The sequence below is a fragment of the Rhinoderma darwinii genome, chromosome 5, assembly GCF_050947455.1.
Source record: "Rhinoderma darwinii isolate aRhiDar2 chromosome 5, aRhiDar2.hap1, whole genome shotgun sequence".
Classification (NCBI taxonomy): Eukaryota; Metazoa; Chordata; class Amphibia; order Anura; family Rhinodermatidae; genus Rhinoderma; species Rhinoderma darwinii.
In genome coordinates this window covers 342,451,713-342,463,853 of record NC_134691.1, presented here as the reverse complement: position 1 = coordinate 342,463,853, position 12,141 = coordinate 342,451,713, and the positions used below count along the sequence as shown (strand labels likewise).

Genomic DNA, 12,141 nt, shown 5'->3' with positions numbered 1-12,141 from the left:
GACTCATCCTGGTGGACATTGGTAGTGTGGATACGCAGTAAACAATGTGAACATTTCAGACCACAGGTGAATTGTGAGATCTTTTCTGGGAACAATCAATGCTCCGCACTTCTGCTGAGGAACAAAGAATCCGCCCAGAGGCTCCTCCAGACATTTCTACATCAGATAGAAGTTCACAGATGAAAACCAGGAGCTTTTTCCTCTAATTAAGACAATCCATGAATAGATTATTAAAGCTCCTGTCCAGGCTCCTCCCACTTATTGAAGCTCCTCCCCTCGGTACATGGGCAGCAGTTGCGTGATAATTTCCTGGCTGTCACTGGCGGTTCAGTTACTTGTAGTTTATAATGATTATATCCTTACTGTAATGGAAATCATCTCTCCATGTACTGAGCTTGTGCTTATAAACCGCAGCTAAACTGGATAAGAAAAGCTGCAGTGTAAAGCATGGTGGGGAGGTTCAGAGCAGAATCCTTAGACAGTAGATGGGTTTCAGACTATCACAGACTCCAACAGACAATGCAGCTGAACTGGAGTAACTGATTATAGCTGTGCCCTAATGGAGCGGAGCTGCAGTGTAGAGCATTGGAGAGGGAAAGAGCAACAGTCTGAGCCTCTGATGAGACAGGAGGTGGTTTTTAGACTACCGCAGACTCTAATAGCCGATGCGGCTAAACTAGAGTCACTGATCATAGCAGAGCTAATTCTTCTCTCACCCCGCCGACACTTTGGGGTCCGCATTTCCTTACGTTTAATCATTTATATCTATATGTTTCTGCTGTCTGAGTACAAATGGCTGAGGAGCATGAAGGGTTAAACGGATTGCGTGTGGCAATATGGCTGCAGCAGTAAAAAAGCAGCTGTGGCTTCCCGCCAAGTCTACGATTAAATCCGACATTTATCCCTTTACACAACGCTCAGATTGACTGGCAGCATCTGGGCGCCCACGGCTGGCATTACAGTCATGACTCCACAACCTCTGCTGTGGGTGGAGGAATCCTGGAATAACCTGGACCAAATGTAATTACATCGCGCGCCATGAAGATGACTTATTAATTCGGAAAAATGACGATCCGCAGTGGGAGCAGCACTTAGTGTACAAGTTACTGGGAAGTCCATGATAACAAATTCTGCATTGTCTGCAGATCTCCAAGCTAAACTCCGATAATCCAAAATACTCATGAACAGCTTGGTGTCATAGCTCTTACTTACACTGATACATTGTAACAAACCCTCAGCTGTGTGAGCAGGACAGGTTTTCAGCCTCTCGGTGTAAACAAGAATGTTGCCATTCACGGATATAAAACCAGAACTCCGGATGGTCCATGATTCAGCTGGTAGTCCCTCCGACCGACCTCTACATGGACTGACATGGACTTTGATTATTATAGTATTATAATACACCTGCATGCACTCCTTCTGATGTTATGTCAGTGAATGGAAGCATCTTTGTGTATATTGAGCTGAGGGCTTGTTACAATGTATCAGCGTAGTCCAGGACAGGGAAAAAATTGCGCTGCTGCTGCGTTTTTAGCCATAATTGACAAGAATCCCGAATTTGCCGGGATTGTCTGTATTTTTTTTTAGGGGATATCTCAGCAAATTTTTGTACTGGGCCCCGTCCCGCAAAGGCAGGGGGAAATTTGTTTACATTTTAAATGGTCCGGTACCTATTGGGTTAATCCTCGCTCCCAGTCCCTCCCCTGCAGCCCCGGCTCCTCCTTGGCTCCATGCGCCGCCCCCCATGACATCCTGACGCTGGCAGCTCAAGAAAAGCTGAGGGCGAAGGGAGGTGAGTAATTAAAGGGGTCTGGTATGTATACTAATTCTAAAGGGGTTGTCCACTACCGGATAGGTCATCAGTACATGATCTGTGGGGGTCCGACACCCGGACCCTGCACCGTTAAGCTGCTCCAGCGGTCTCCGGGCACCGGACGTACATGCCAGAAGCAGTTGGCTCCGGTCCTGGAATAGCGGCCGAGCTGCAGTATTCAAGTGAATAGGAGCGGAGCTGCAGTTCTGCGCACGGCCACTATGCAATGTACGGAGCCAACTGCTTCCAGCTCCATACATCACATAATGGGCTACAACATCTGGTGCCCGCAGGACACCGGAGCGGCTGATCGGTGTGGGGTCCGGGTGACGGACCCGCACCAATGCTATACTGATGGCCTATCTAATGGATAGGTCATCAGTTGTCCGGTAGTAGACAATCCCTTTAAGGTCTGAATTATGAGGTCTGGTCGTTCAGTGAGGACCGGATACAGGGAATATTTAGAAAAAATATATATATATCCCGGCAAACCTGCCCCACGGTAAAAAATGTTCAAATGTTGGCAACAATGTTGTAGCTCATAGAACTTTGCCTAGACCAATACAATGTAACGAGCCCGTCTGCTTTGTAAGCAGGATTATGACAAGAATGTTTCCAGTCACTGACAGCAAGCAAATGTCATTAACAAAGTTTCATTAAGGGTCCGTTGTACATTTACGGCAATAATTTGTTAATAAATTTGACACAACCATCACAAGTTGTTTCGCCGCGTCCCGTTAATGCATCTTGTCGTACAATAAAAATAGCGCACGTTATCAGTATCGGAACACGTACGTTACAGTCTCTGCACACAGACGTTATAGAACAGCCATTATAACTGTATAATAGACAGGACACTCGTCTCGCAGGATAAGAAGATTTAGTAAAGCAGCGGTGTGATCCGGCGAGCGCGTCCGCCCTGTAATCCATCAGTGGGGTCAGGATGAATATCTCTCCATCGGTGTGACGCTGGGGGGGCTGGTAGCGTGTGAGTGATGCTCACTGGACCATTGTGTGCCGAGACGGCAGTTGCTAGGCAACCAGATCCAGGCTTCAGGCGGGAAGAAGGCCCCGGGACGACAATTACAGTCTGAGTGAACTGACTGCGATTAATCCGCCGCCATGGTCATTTTCTTCTGATTATATTAACCTTCTTCTGTCAGGACGTGAGGTCATTTACGGAAAAAATATATTATATTTTATGACAAGAGGAAATCAAAATTTTTTAAAAAAAAATTTATTCATTTTCTTTGCTGTTGAGCAAAAAGTTTCCCTGAAGGTTTTACGGAGCACGATTTACGCCGTTTTTCCGTCTGTGACACGTACAGGACTGGATTAGATTCTGCTTTTTACTGCACTTACCCGATGAATTGTATAACACTGGGCTGCCAGGAATCACAATCACACACCAAGATCTCCCCCTCTCATGTGTGTTTGATGTTTCCAGTTAGCAGCGCGAGCGGTTTATGTAACTTCTGTGGGTATTACATAAATGTCCGAGATGGGAATACCCCTTTAAGCATCATGGATAAATTCATAAGCTATCTTTATAAAAGGTCAGGGGCTTCATTTTCTGATGCAGAGCTCTAAATCCCCTGCACTAAACCAAAGAGTTACGGGATAAAATTACATCTCCCTGCAGCCACCACTAGGGGGAGCTCCCTGCATATGGACAGATATTGCCACACAGTGCCCCTGTAAATTGTGCCACACTGTTCTCCTGTAGATAGTGCCACACTGTGCCCCCTGGAGATATTGCCACACAGTGCCCCTGTAGATAGTGTCATACAGGGCCCCCTGAAGATTGTTCCACAAACACACACTACCCCCAGTAGATAGTGCCACACAGGCCCCCCTGAAGATTGTTCCACAGACACCACCCTCTGTAGATTGTGCCACACAGTGCCCCCTGTAGATAGTGTCACACAGTGTCCCATGTGGATTGTGCCACACAGTTGCCCCTGTAGATCGTTCCACACACTGTGGCCCATGTAGAAACTGCCATACACTGTGCCCCCCATAGATAGTGTCACACACTCTGCCCCTTGTAGAAACTGCCGAACAGTCCCCCATGTGGAGCGGGGGTGGCGGAGGTCTTCTCATGCCGATCATAAAAAATAAACCTTTTCAAAGTATCACAGTCCCTCATTCTGTATTTGTTGATGCTGATTATTATGTGGACTTCCCCTTTAATTACTACGGATGAGTTATTTTTCACGGATTAACGCATCGCTCTAGTTTAGCCCATACAACGCTTTTACTATTGATATTCCGAGCCGCTGTACGTAATGTTCCCATTGGCTGCGTCCCATCTATTGACCAGTCTGCTGGAGCGGATAATGAACTGATGTGATGATCTGTATGGGGGAGGGGACAGTGGTTCATATATACAGGCAGCAGTCCCCTCAAGGCACCAATATCTCTGCTCCTCTCTGCTCTGCCGCTTGTATCTCTCTACGGTCTGATTTTGCTAGATTTTAGCCCCCCCCCCCCTCCCGCTTCTGCGCCAGTAACGCTGCTCTGTGTGATCACAAACTGTTTTTTTCATTGAATGCAGTAATTACTCGTATCCGACGTCAAAAACGTAAAAATCCAATGAAAGTAAGTACACCCATTATACTGTACGATAAAGCTAAATGGCGTTACGTGTGTGATTGCCCTTTAAGAACAAGTAGATTTATAGGACAATTGCTGCTCATTGTGTGACCTCCCTCCCCCAACCGCTGGATTAAAGGGGTCCTTCACCTAATTGTATGTATAGAAATATCTGATAAATAACACGGGCGTAGGTCCGGGATGATGGCACTGCCAGGCTGATTATTCCAGAGCTTTGACCGAGACAGGCCAGTTGCTAGGGAAACACGGCCTTTTATACGGGGGTTGTTAGGCAGCTTGTACCTAGCAACCAATCCGTCTCAGATTACTTATGTTGTCAGCTCAAGATTGAACTGGCACTGACCAGAGGGCAGAAAAGAGACATGGGGCGCCCAATTGCACTGTACTCTGACTTTTCTAAATACATTGAGGTGGAGAATTCCTTTAAGTCGCCGCGCCCCCCCTCCCCGACATACAGCCCCGATATTACCACTTCAGGGGTCATAGACATCAGATTATTGTTGGTGGCTCTCAAATCTCTATGAGACCTGGTAGATCCCATGCCGAGGAGGAAACACGAGTGTGACAGGGAAGATGTTTCTGTCTGATTCACCTGTTTAATTGAGATAAGCGGCTTCAGATCTATCTGGCAGCCCCCTATCTCCCGTTTATGAAAGTAACAAAGGCAATCTGCAAATAATGAGAGGAGGTGGTTGAGAGCTGTCAGACTAGCGAGGGGTTTGGGTTGGCAGTTGTCCAACATCTACGACTTGCTGATATCAGATGATCTACAAAACTGGATGCGTAGGGAAGAGAAGGGAAACAAAGGAAGAATGTAGAGCACGGTCAGACATTTCTATTAATCGTAAAATTGCCCCCCACCCCTGGGATTTAATGACCCTACAAGACAAATACTTGTTACACTTCTCTGGTTGTACTACGGAGTCTGAGGGTCAGTGATAAATCCGCCAGTAAATTGTATATCACATGACACGCCATACATTTAATGTCATTTCTAGGTATAAAGGAAATGTAACATTGTTTCAAAATGACAATGTATCACATGAGGATGGGGAACCGCCATGGGTACTACACAAGTCCTGCGTACTGGAATGGATCAATGGTTGAACTTACAGAATGTGTCTGTCTTACAGGAGGATCCCAATGCTCCTCAGAAGATGCAGGATCTGCCCAAGGCTTGCCTGAAGGACGAGGAACCTTTCAACATACAGAACTCTCTATCGCCCAAGCACGAGAGTGGTAAAGGGGACCCGGACATTGTTGACGTCAACTGTGTTCTTAACAACCTAACATGAGGAAAGCCGGATATCGAGATCACTAGGAAGATGCGTGCACCATCTTCTCAGAACTTCTTCAGTGCTGAAGGAACCAGTGAAGAAAGCCGATCACAGTTTCCTCCAGCACTGACGGGTTTTATGTTTCATTATCACACCGCCCCTCTAATGTGCCCCCATTCCTTGGCATGCTTTGGTGTATTTTGTACAGAGATATGCAAAAAAAATGGAACAGTGTTGACTGAACAATCCCGGTGTGTTAAAGACGGGTCTAAGTAGACTGGAGAAATAACGCTATAGAAAGAGGAAACATAAGGAGATAGGACTGATATCCACTAAACTCTGAGGTAAAGTGCATCTGTCTCCTATGGAAGCAGCCATTGTCTCTAGGAACCAGTGACAACACTAACGCACTCCATGTAGAAAGCTGAACCAATACGAGAGTGCGGCTGGTGAAGTCACTGGGAACCGGTGACATCACCACAGAAACCGGTGACATCACCACAGAAACAGGTGACATCACCACAGAAACGGTGACCTCACCACAGAAACCGGTGACCTCACCACAGAAACCGGTGACATCACAACAGGATATTGTGCACTTTACATCATGGTCTGATCACACGCACTAACCACAATTTAACAGGATTATAAAATATGTTTCTTTTCGTCCAGTGAATTATGGCGCTGCTGAAAAATTTGTTTTTTACAGGATTTGAGTTCACAGTGAAATCTCATTAGGCGGCCATCATGTGTTCGCAGGCAGGTAGTCTGCTCATTGACACGGAGGTATCGACCTCCTACCCTAGTCTATGTCATGGCATTAGCTACTTGTGAATTGAAGGACCGGATATATTAGGCTGGGGTGTACATAGAGAAAAATAAATAAGTGCCCCCCGCCCTAGATCTTCATAGTCTACCCGCACCCTTCCCATTCTTTGTAGGAGAACAGGACGACCTGTAGCTGGGCTTCTCCTTTTCTAGGACCCGGGGCCCCATAGTAGCCTCCGTGGCTGCTTACAACTTGTATTGGATAAGGTCCATTCTTATATTACTCTATGGCAGAGGTGTCCAACCTGTGGCGCTCTATCTGTTGCAGAATTCTAACTCCCAGGATGCCCTGACAGTCTGCCTGCTGGGAGTTGTAGTTGTGTTACAGCTGGAAACTCACAGGTTGGAGACCACTGCTCTGGGGGAAGTGACTAGAAATATCCAAATATGAAAGGGGCTAAATAGTAAGGGCGGCTTATTGTCCACTCCAAATGTTCTATACACAATATCTGTAAAACTCTGTGTCGGATGAGGCGCGCGCACATGTAAGGAGAGAAGGATAAGCCTGTAATCTGCAGTCAGCCGACCATGTTACCTTAGGGTAGTGGAGAGTCTTAAGGTTACCGCTCTTATCTCCGTGTAATCCTCTTTCCTGGATAGGAACGGACAAGCAGATATAATACTCCATAAGACGGGTCAGTCTGTTCCACGCACGGAGACTGTAAAGTCTGTGGTCGCTTATTTTATAGGCTGATGTCCCATAGAGTCTTAGGGATCGAGACGTTATAAGGTCCCGGGGAGTGACTGGACATCGGGCAGTAGGAGAGACTCGTACTCTTGGTAATTAGGACGTTGGGTGCTGACCAGCTCCGGGGATTCACCTCTTCAGAAGATGATTGCAAGTAATAAGATTTAATAAGGGGGTCATTTAAAAAAGGTGGTCAACGCCAGAGACCGGATAGTTGATAAGAAGCTTTCCACCAGTCAATGATTATGATAGGCAGGGATTAGTAGGGACTGATGAAGACGAGAGGCTACATAACAAGATGTCTACTAGCGATCAATATTGATGATAGACAGGTTGATATGAAGTTCAGTAGTGACCAGCAGAGGTGATTGGCCGGCTGACTGGGTTTTGTTAATGGTCAATGTTAATGGCTGGCTAGTGGACAGGACATTTGGTAGTGATCAGTGCTGGTGAGTGGCTAATGGACAGGACATTGGGTAGTGATCAGTGCTGGTGATTGGCTAGTGGACAGGACATTGGGTAGTGATCAGTGCTGGTGATTGGCTAATGGACAGGACATTGGGTAGTGATCAGTGCTGGTGATTGGCTACTGGACAGGACATTTGGTAGTAATCAGTGCTGGTGATTGGCTACTGGACAAGACATTGGGTAGTGATCAGTGCTGGTGAGTGGCTACTGGACAAGACATTGGGTAGTGATCAGTGCTGGTGAGTGGCTACTGGACAGGACATTGGGTAGTGATCAGTGCTGGTGAGTGGCTACTGGACAGGACATTGGGTAGTGATCAGTGCTGGTGAGTGGCTACTGGACAGGACATTGGGTAGTGATCAGTGCTGGTGATTGGCTAATGGACAGGACATTGGGTAGTGATCAGTGCTGGTGATTGGCTACTGGACAGGACATTGGGTAGTGATCGGTGCGGGTGATTGGCTACTAGACAGGACATTGGGTAGTGATCGGTGCTGGTGATTGGCTACTGGACAGGACATTGGGTAGTGATCAGTGCTGGTGATTGGCTACTGGACAGGACATTGGGTAGTGATCAGTGCTGTTGATTGGCTACTGGACAGGACATTGGGTAGGGATCCATGCTGATGATGATCCTTAACTAAGGGTTTCTTAAAAATCCCATGTTTGTGATTGGTTGGTTGAAATTTTTTTTGCTGGCGGTCACATTCCTGATTGGACAGTGTTAGGTGGTGGTCAGTGCTGTGATTGTCCTGTTGACAGGAAGCTCGTCATCTGGATATATTATTAGTCAGATGATGTGAAATTTGGTAACGATCAGAAATGATCATTGATCCCGTGTAAAGGACTGACCAAATAACCAGGCGTTGGACCGTCGATAATGCCGCTAATTAATCAGTTCCGATGATATTGTATAGTTCCAGCTCAGATGATGACCAGTGAACGGGACGCTGGGTGACTGGTCATCAGATGGATGAAGATGGTTAAAATAAGGACAATGAATCTTCCATTAGGAAAAGCCGCTGGTCGGAAGAGACAACGACGGTTCATACACCCAGTAATCGTGAAATAAACCCCCACTTTACCTTAATGAAATGTTTCCTCTTTCGTATGACACATTGTGACGATTCATCTCCTGCCATAGTTCATAATACTGACAATTAGACAACACTAAGTAAGTGGCTTGACCCCAGTCCAGGCCCATCATCAGACACCCTAAGAGTAGACAGGCATTTGACATGTAATGAGTGTTGTCTGGCGTGTGCGTGTGTGCCCTGCGTGTTCCGTTTTTCCGCTTGAGTCGGCCCTTGTACTACTGCCATGTGTGATTTCTAAAACGATAAGAAAAATAATGAAACCTTTGCCGTGTGCAGCTGAATTTTTTTGTACTTTCACCCAACTTTTTTTGGAAATACTGTAAAATAAAAAGAATAAAAGGAAAATAATCCAAATAAAACGTTTTTAAACTTATGACTCTCTTTGCTTTCACTGATATCATTCAGGTGATATGTATTACAATAATGTACTGCCTTTCGCTGCGTCTTACTGACCTTGAGCACTATTTCACCAGGACAAGGGATCAGAATGGATCAGGCAGCAGGCGACTTCTTTATCCTTATTTCCAGTATTTACACTTTTAACCATGTGCTAAAAAATAATCATCATCTAATAATAATATCAATGAAATTCAGACTGTCTGTACAGGAAGCAGCATTTATTATACCAATCAATACCATGTTTAAGGTTTTCCTCCCCTCCATAATCAGCAACCTCTAAACTGTTGATGGATCCTCAAGGCAACCACAGAAACCTGACAAATCTCCTGCTGTTACTAATGTGATAAATAGATAGATAGATAGATAGATATGAGATAGATAGATAGATATGAGATAGATAGATATGAGATAGATAGATAGATATGAGATAGATAGATAGATATGAGATAGATAGATAGATAGATAGATAGATAGATAGATAGATAGATAGATAGATAGATAGATAGATAGATAGATAGATATGAGATAGATAGATAGATAGATAGGTATGAGATAGATAGATAGATATGAGATAGATAGATAGATAGATATGAGATAGATATGAGATAGATAGATATGAGCTAGATAGATATGAGATAAATAGATAGATAGATTTGAGTAATCTATCTATCTCATATCTATCTATCTATCTATCTATCTATCTATCTATCTATCTATCTATCTATCTATCTATCTATCTATCTCATACCTATCTATCTATCTCATCTCATATCTATCTCATCTCATATCTATCTATCTCATATCTATCTATCTCATACCTATCTATCTCATCTCATATCTATCTCATCTCATCTCATATCTATCTCTCTCATACCTATCTATCTCATCTCATATCTATCTCATCTCATCTCATATCTATCTCTCTCATATCTATCTATCTCATCTCATATCTATCTCATCTCATATCTATCTATCTCATATCTATCTCTCTCATATCTATCTATCTCATATCTATCTATCTATCTCATATCTATCTATCTCATATCTATCTATCTCATATCTATCTATCTATCTCATATCTATCTATCTCTCATATCTATCTCATATCTATCTATCTATCTATCTATCTCATATCTATCTATCTATCTATCTATCTCATCTCATATCTATCTCATCTCATATCTATCTCTCTCATATCTATCTATCTCTCTCATATCTATCTATCTCTCATCTATCTATCTCATATCTATCTATCTCATACCTATCTATCTCATATCTATCTATCTATCTCATATCTATCTGTCTCATATCTATCTATCTCATATCTATCTATCTATCTATCTATCTATCTATCTATCTATCTATCTATCTATCTATCTATCTATCTATCTATCTATCTAATTGTTGGACCCTTTCAGGTTCACTAGTCCCATTCATAGCACTCAGTGTCCTGGTCATGTGATAGACACACAGCTGCACAGCTGCACAGCTCGTTACAAGACTCCGCTCTGATAACTGTAACGAGCCGTGCAGCTGTGCGTCCATCAGATGATCAGGAAAAATAACCAAGAAAGTTCCTATCGGATGACAGCAAACAGAGATCTTGAAACCGTAAGAAATTGATACAGAAAGTATATTGGTAAATTGTAAACTTTTTCATTATACAAAAAACACATTTTGCTAAATCCGGAACATCCCTTTAGCGTTGATGCAGATCCTGACGTATCGGGTGCAGCTCAGTAGCGCCACCGCTGGGTCACTGTGTGCGGTGCTATGTGCTGGTCTTTTGCCGATGTTCATCCTCAGTCCCGCTCTTGGTTCGGGTTCCTATAATGGGGCCGCTGTTTGCATTAATGGGGCTGTTTCAAGGTCGGACGAATGCTGTTTCCATAGTGACAGGCAGGATATGTGGATCGGGGCGCAGCTGGAGACGGCGGAGGCTGCGGGATTTTCTGTGTCAGGATCAGAGGGCATTCTAATCAGAACAATATAATATGACAGGACGAGCCCTCAAACAGCGGCAGCGCCTCCGACCAGCCGCACGCTGCCCGACCTCCCCGCTAATTAGTGCGCGTCTAACGAAGAGCGGAACCAAACAAATCCCTGCCCCAAAGAGACTCAATGTACAAATCTCAACCGCTACATGTGCTAATCTGTAAACCCAGGAGCTGACAATCTAGTGAAATCACAACGTTATCCGAGTACAGAACGAAGAATGTCAAATGACACTGCACACGAGAGGAGGACTACAAGTCTCATCATGTACTGCAATGCTCATTATTTTATAGTGCTTGTTGCTGGATATCAGGACATACACAGTGGAGTCCCATTATTATATCCAGAGTACCCGGCGTGGGCAGCACGGACAGCGCTAGATGGCGGGGAGGGATCAATAAGGTGGTCGGTGGTCTCCGGTGCCGCGCTGACTGCAGAACATCGCACATTTGTTGGGGGGTGCGTGGAGGGAGAGTCCATAGAGCGGACAAAATGATCGAGGTCCCACAGAGGCTCAGTTGGGTTCAGGTCTTGACAATTAGGGGCCGGGGAAGTACTTGGAAGTCTTGGTCGGTCTCTTCCTGTCGGACATTTCTAGCCGTGTGACATGTCGCGTTGTCTTGCTGGAAGATTCCACCTGCCCCAGGGAAGACAATCAGCATGTAGGGAAGACAATCAGCATGTAGGGGGAACGTGATCTGCAACCATGGGTTCATACCCAGATCACTTCAGAGCCGTCCACATGGATGAGTGGCCCAGAGAACGCCATGAAATAATCCCCAGACCATAACGCTGCCGCCACCGACTCGTATTCTCCAGCAATGGCTGCCGGGTGTTTGTCCTGTGATGTTTCTCGCCAGACGCGCCGACCTCCATCCGTTCCACGAAGCAGAAAACGTGACCCATCGGAGAGGACGACCCTTCACCAATCATCGACGGCCCAATTCCGATCCTGCCTTT

At 45.1% G+C, this 12,141-nt stretch overlaps 1 protein-coding gene across 8 annotated transcripts in view; it reads left to right on the top strand.

The window, feature by feature from the left end:
- CSPG5 (chondroitin sulfate proteoglycan 5) overlaps positions 1–9,160 on the top strand; it is an 80,955-nt gene extending 71,795 nt beyond the window's left edge. For 5 of the 8 annotated variants that reach the window (XM_075827906.1, XM_075827901.1, XM_075827899.1 and 2 more), the window contains one exon: positions 5,563–9,160. In XM_075827906.1, the coding sequence (XP_075684021.1) occupies positions 5,563–5,724 (162 nt within the window). In that variant the 3' untranslated portion in view covers positions 5,725–9,160. Of the gene's footprint in view, positions 1–4,370; positions 4,415–5,562 lie in introns of all 8 variants that reach the window. The other 3 variants (XM_075827905.1, XM_075827904.1, XM_075827903.1) reach the window with 1 other exon arrangement.
- Positions 9,161–12,141: the final 2,981 nt, after the last annotated feature.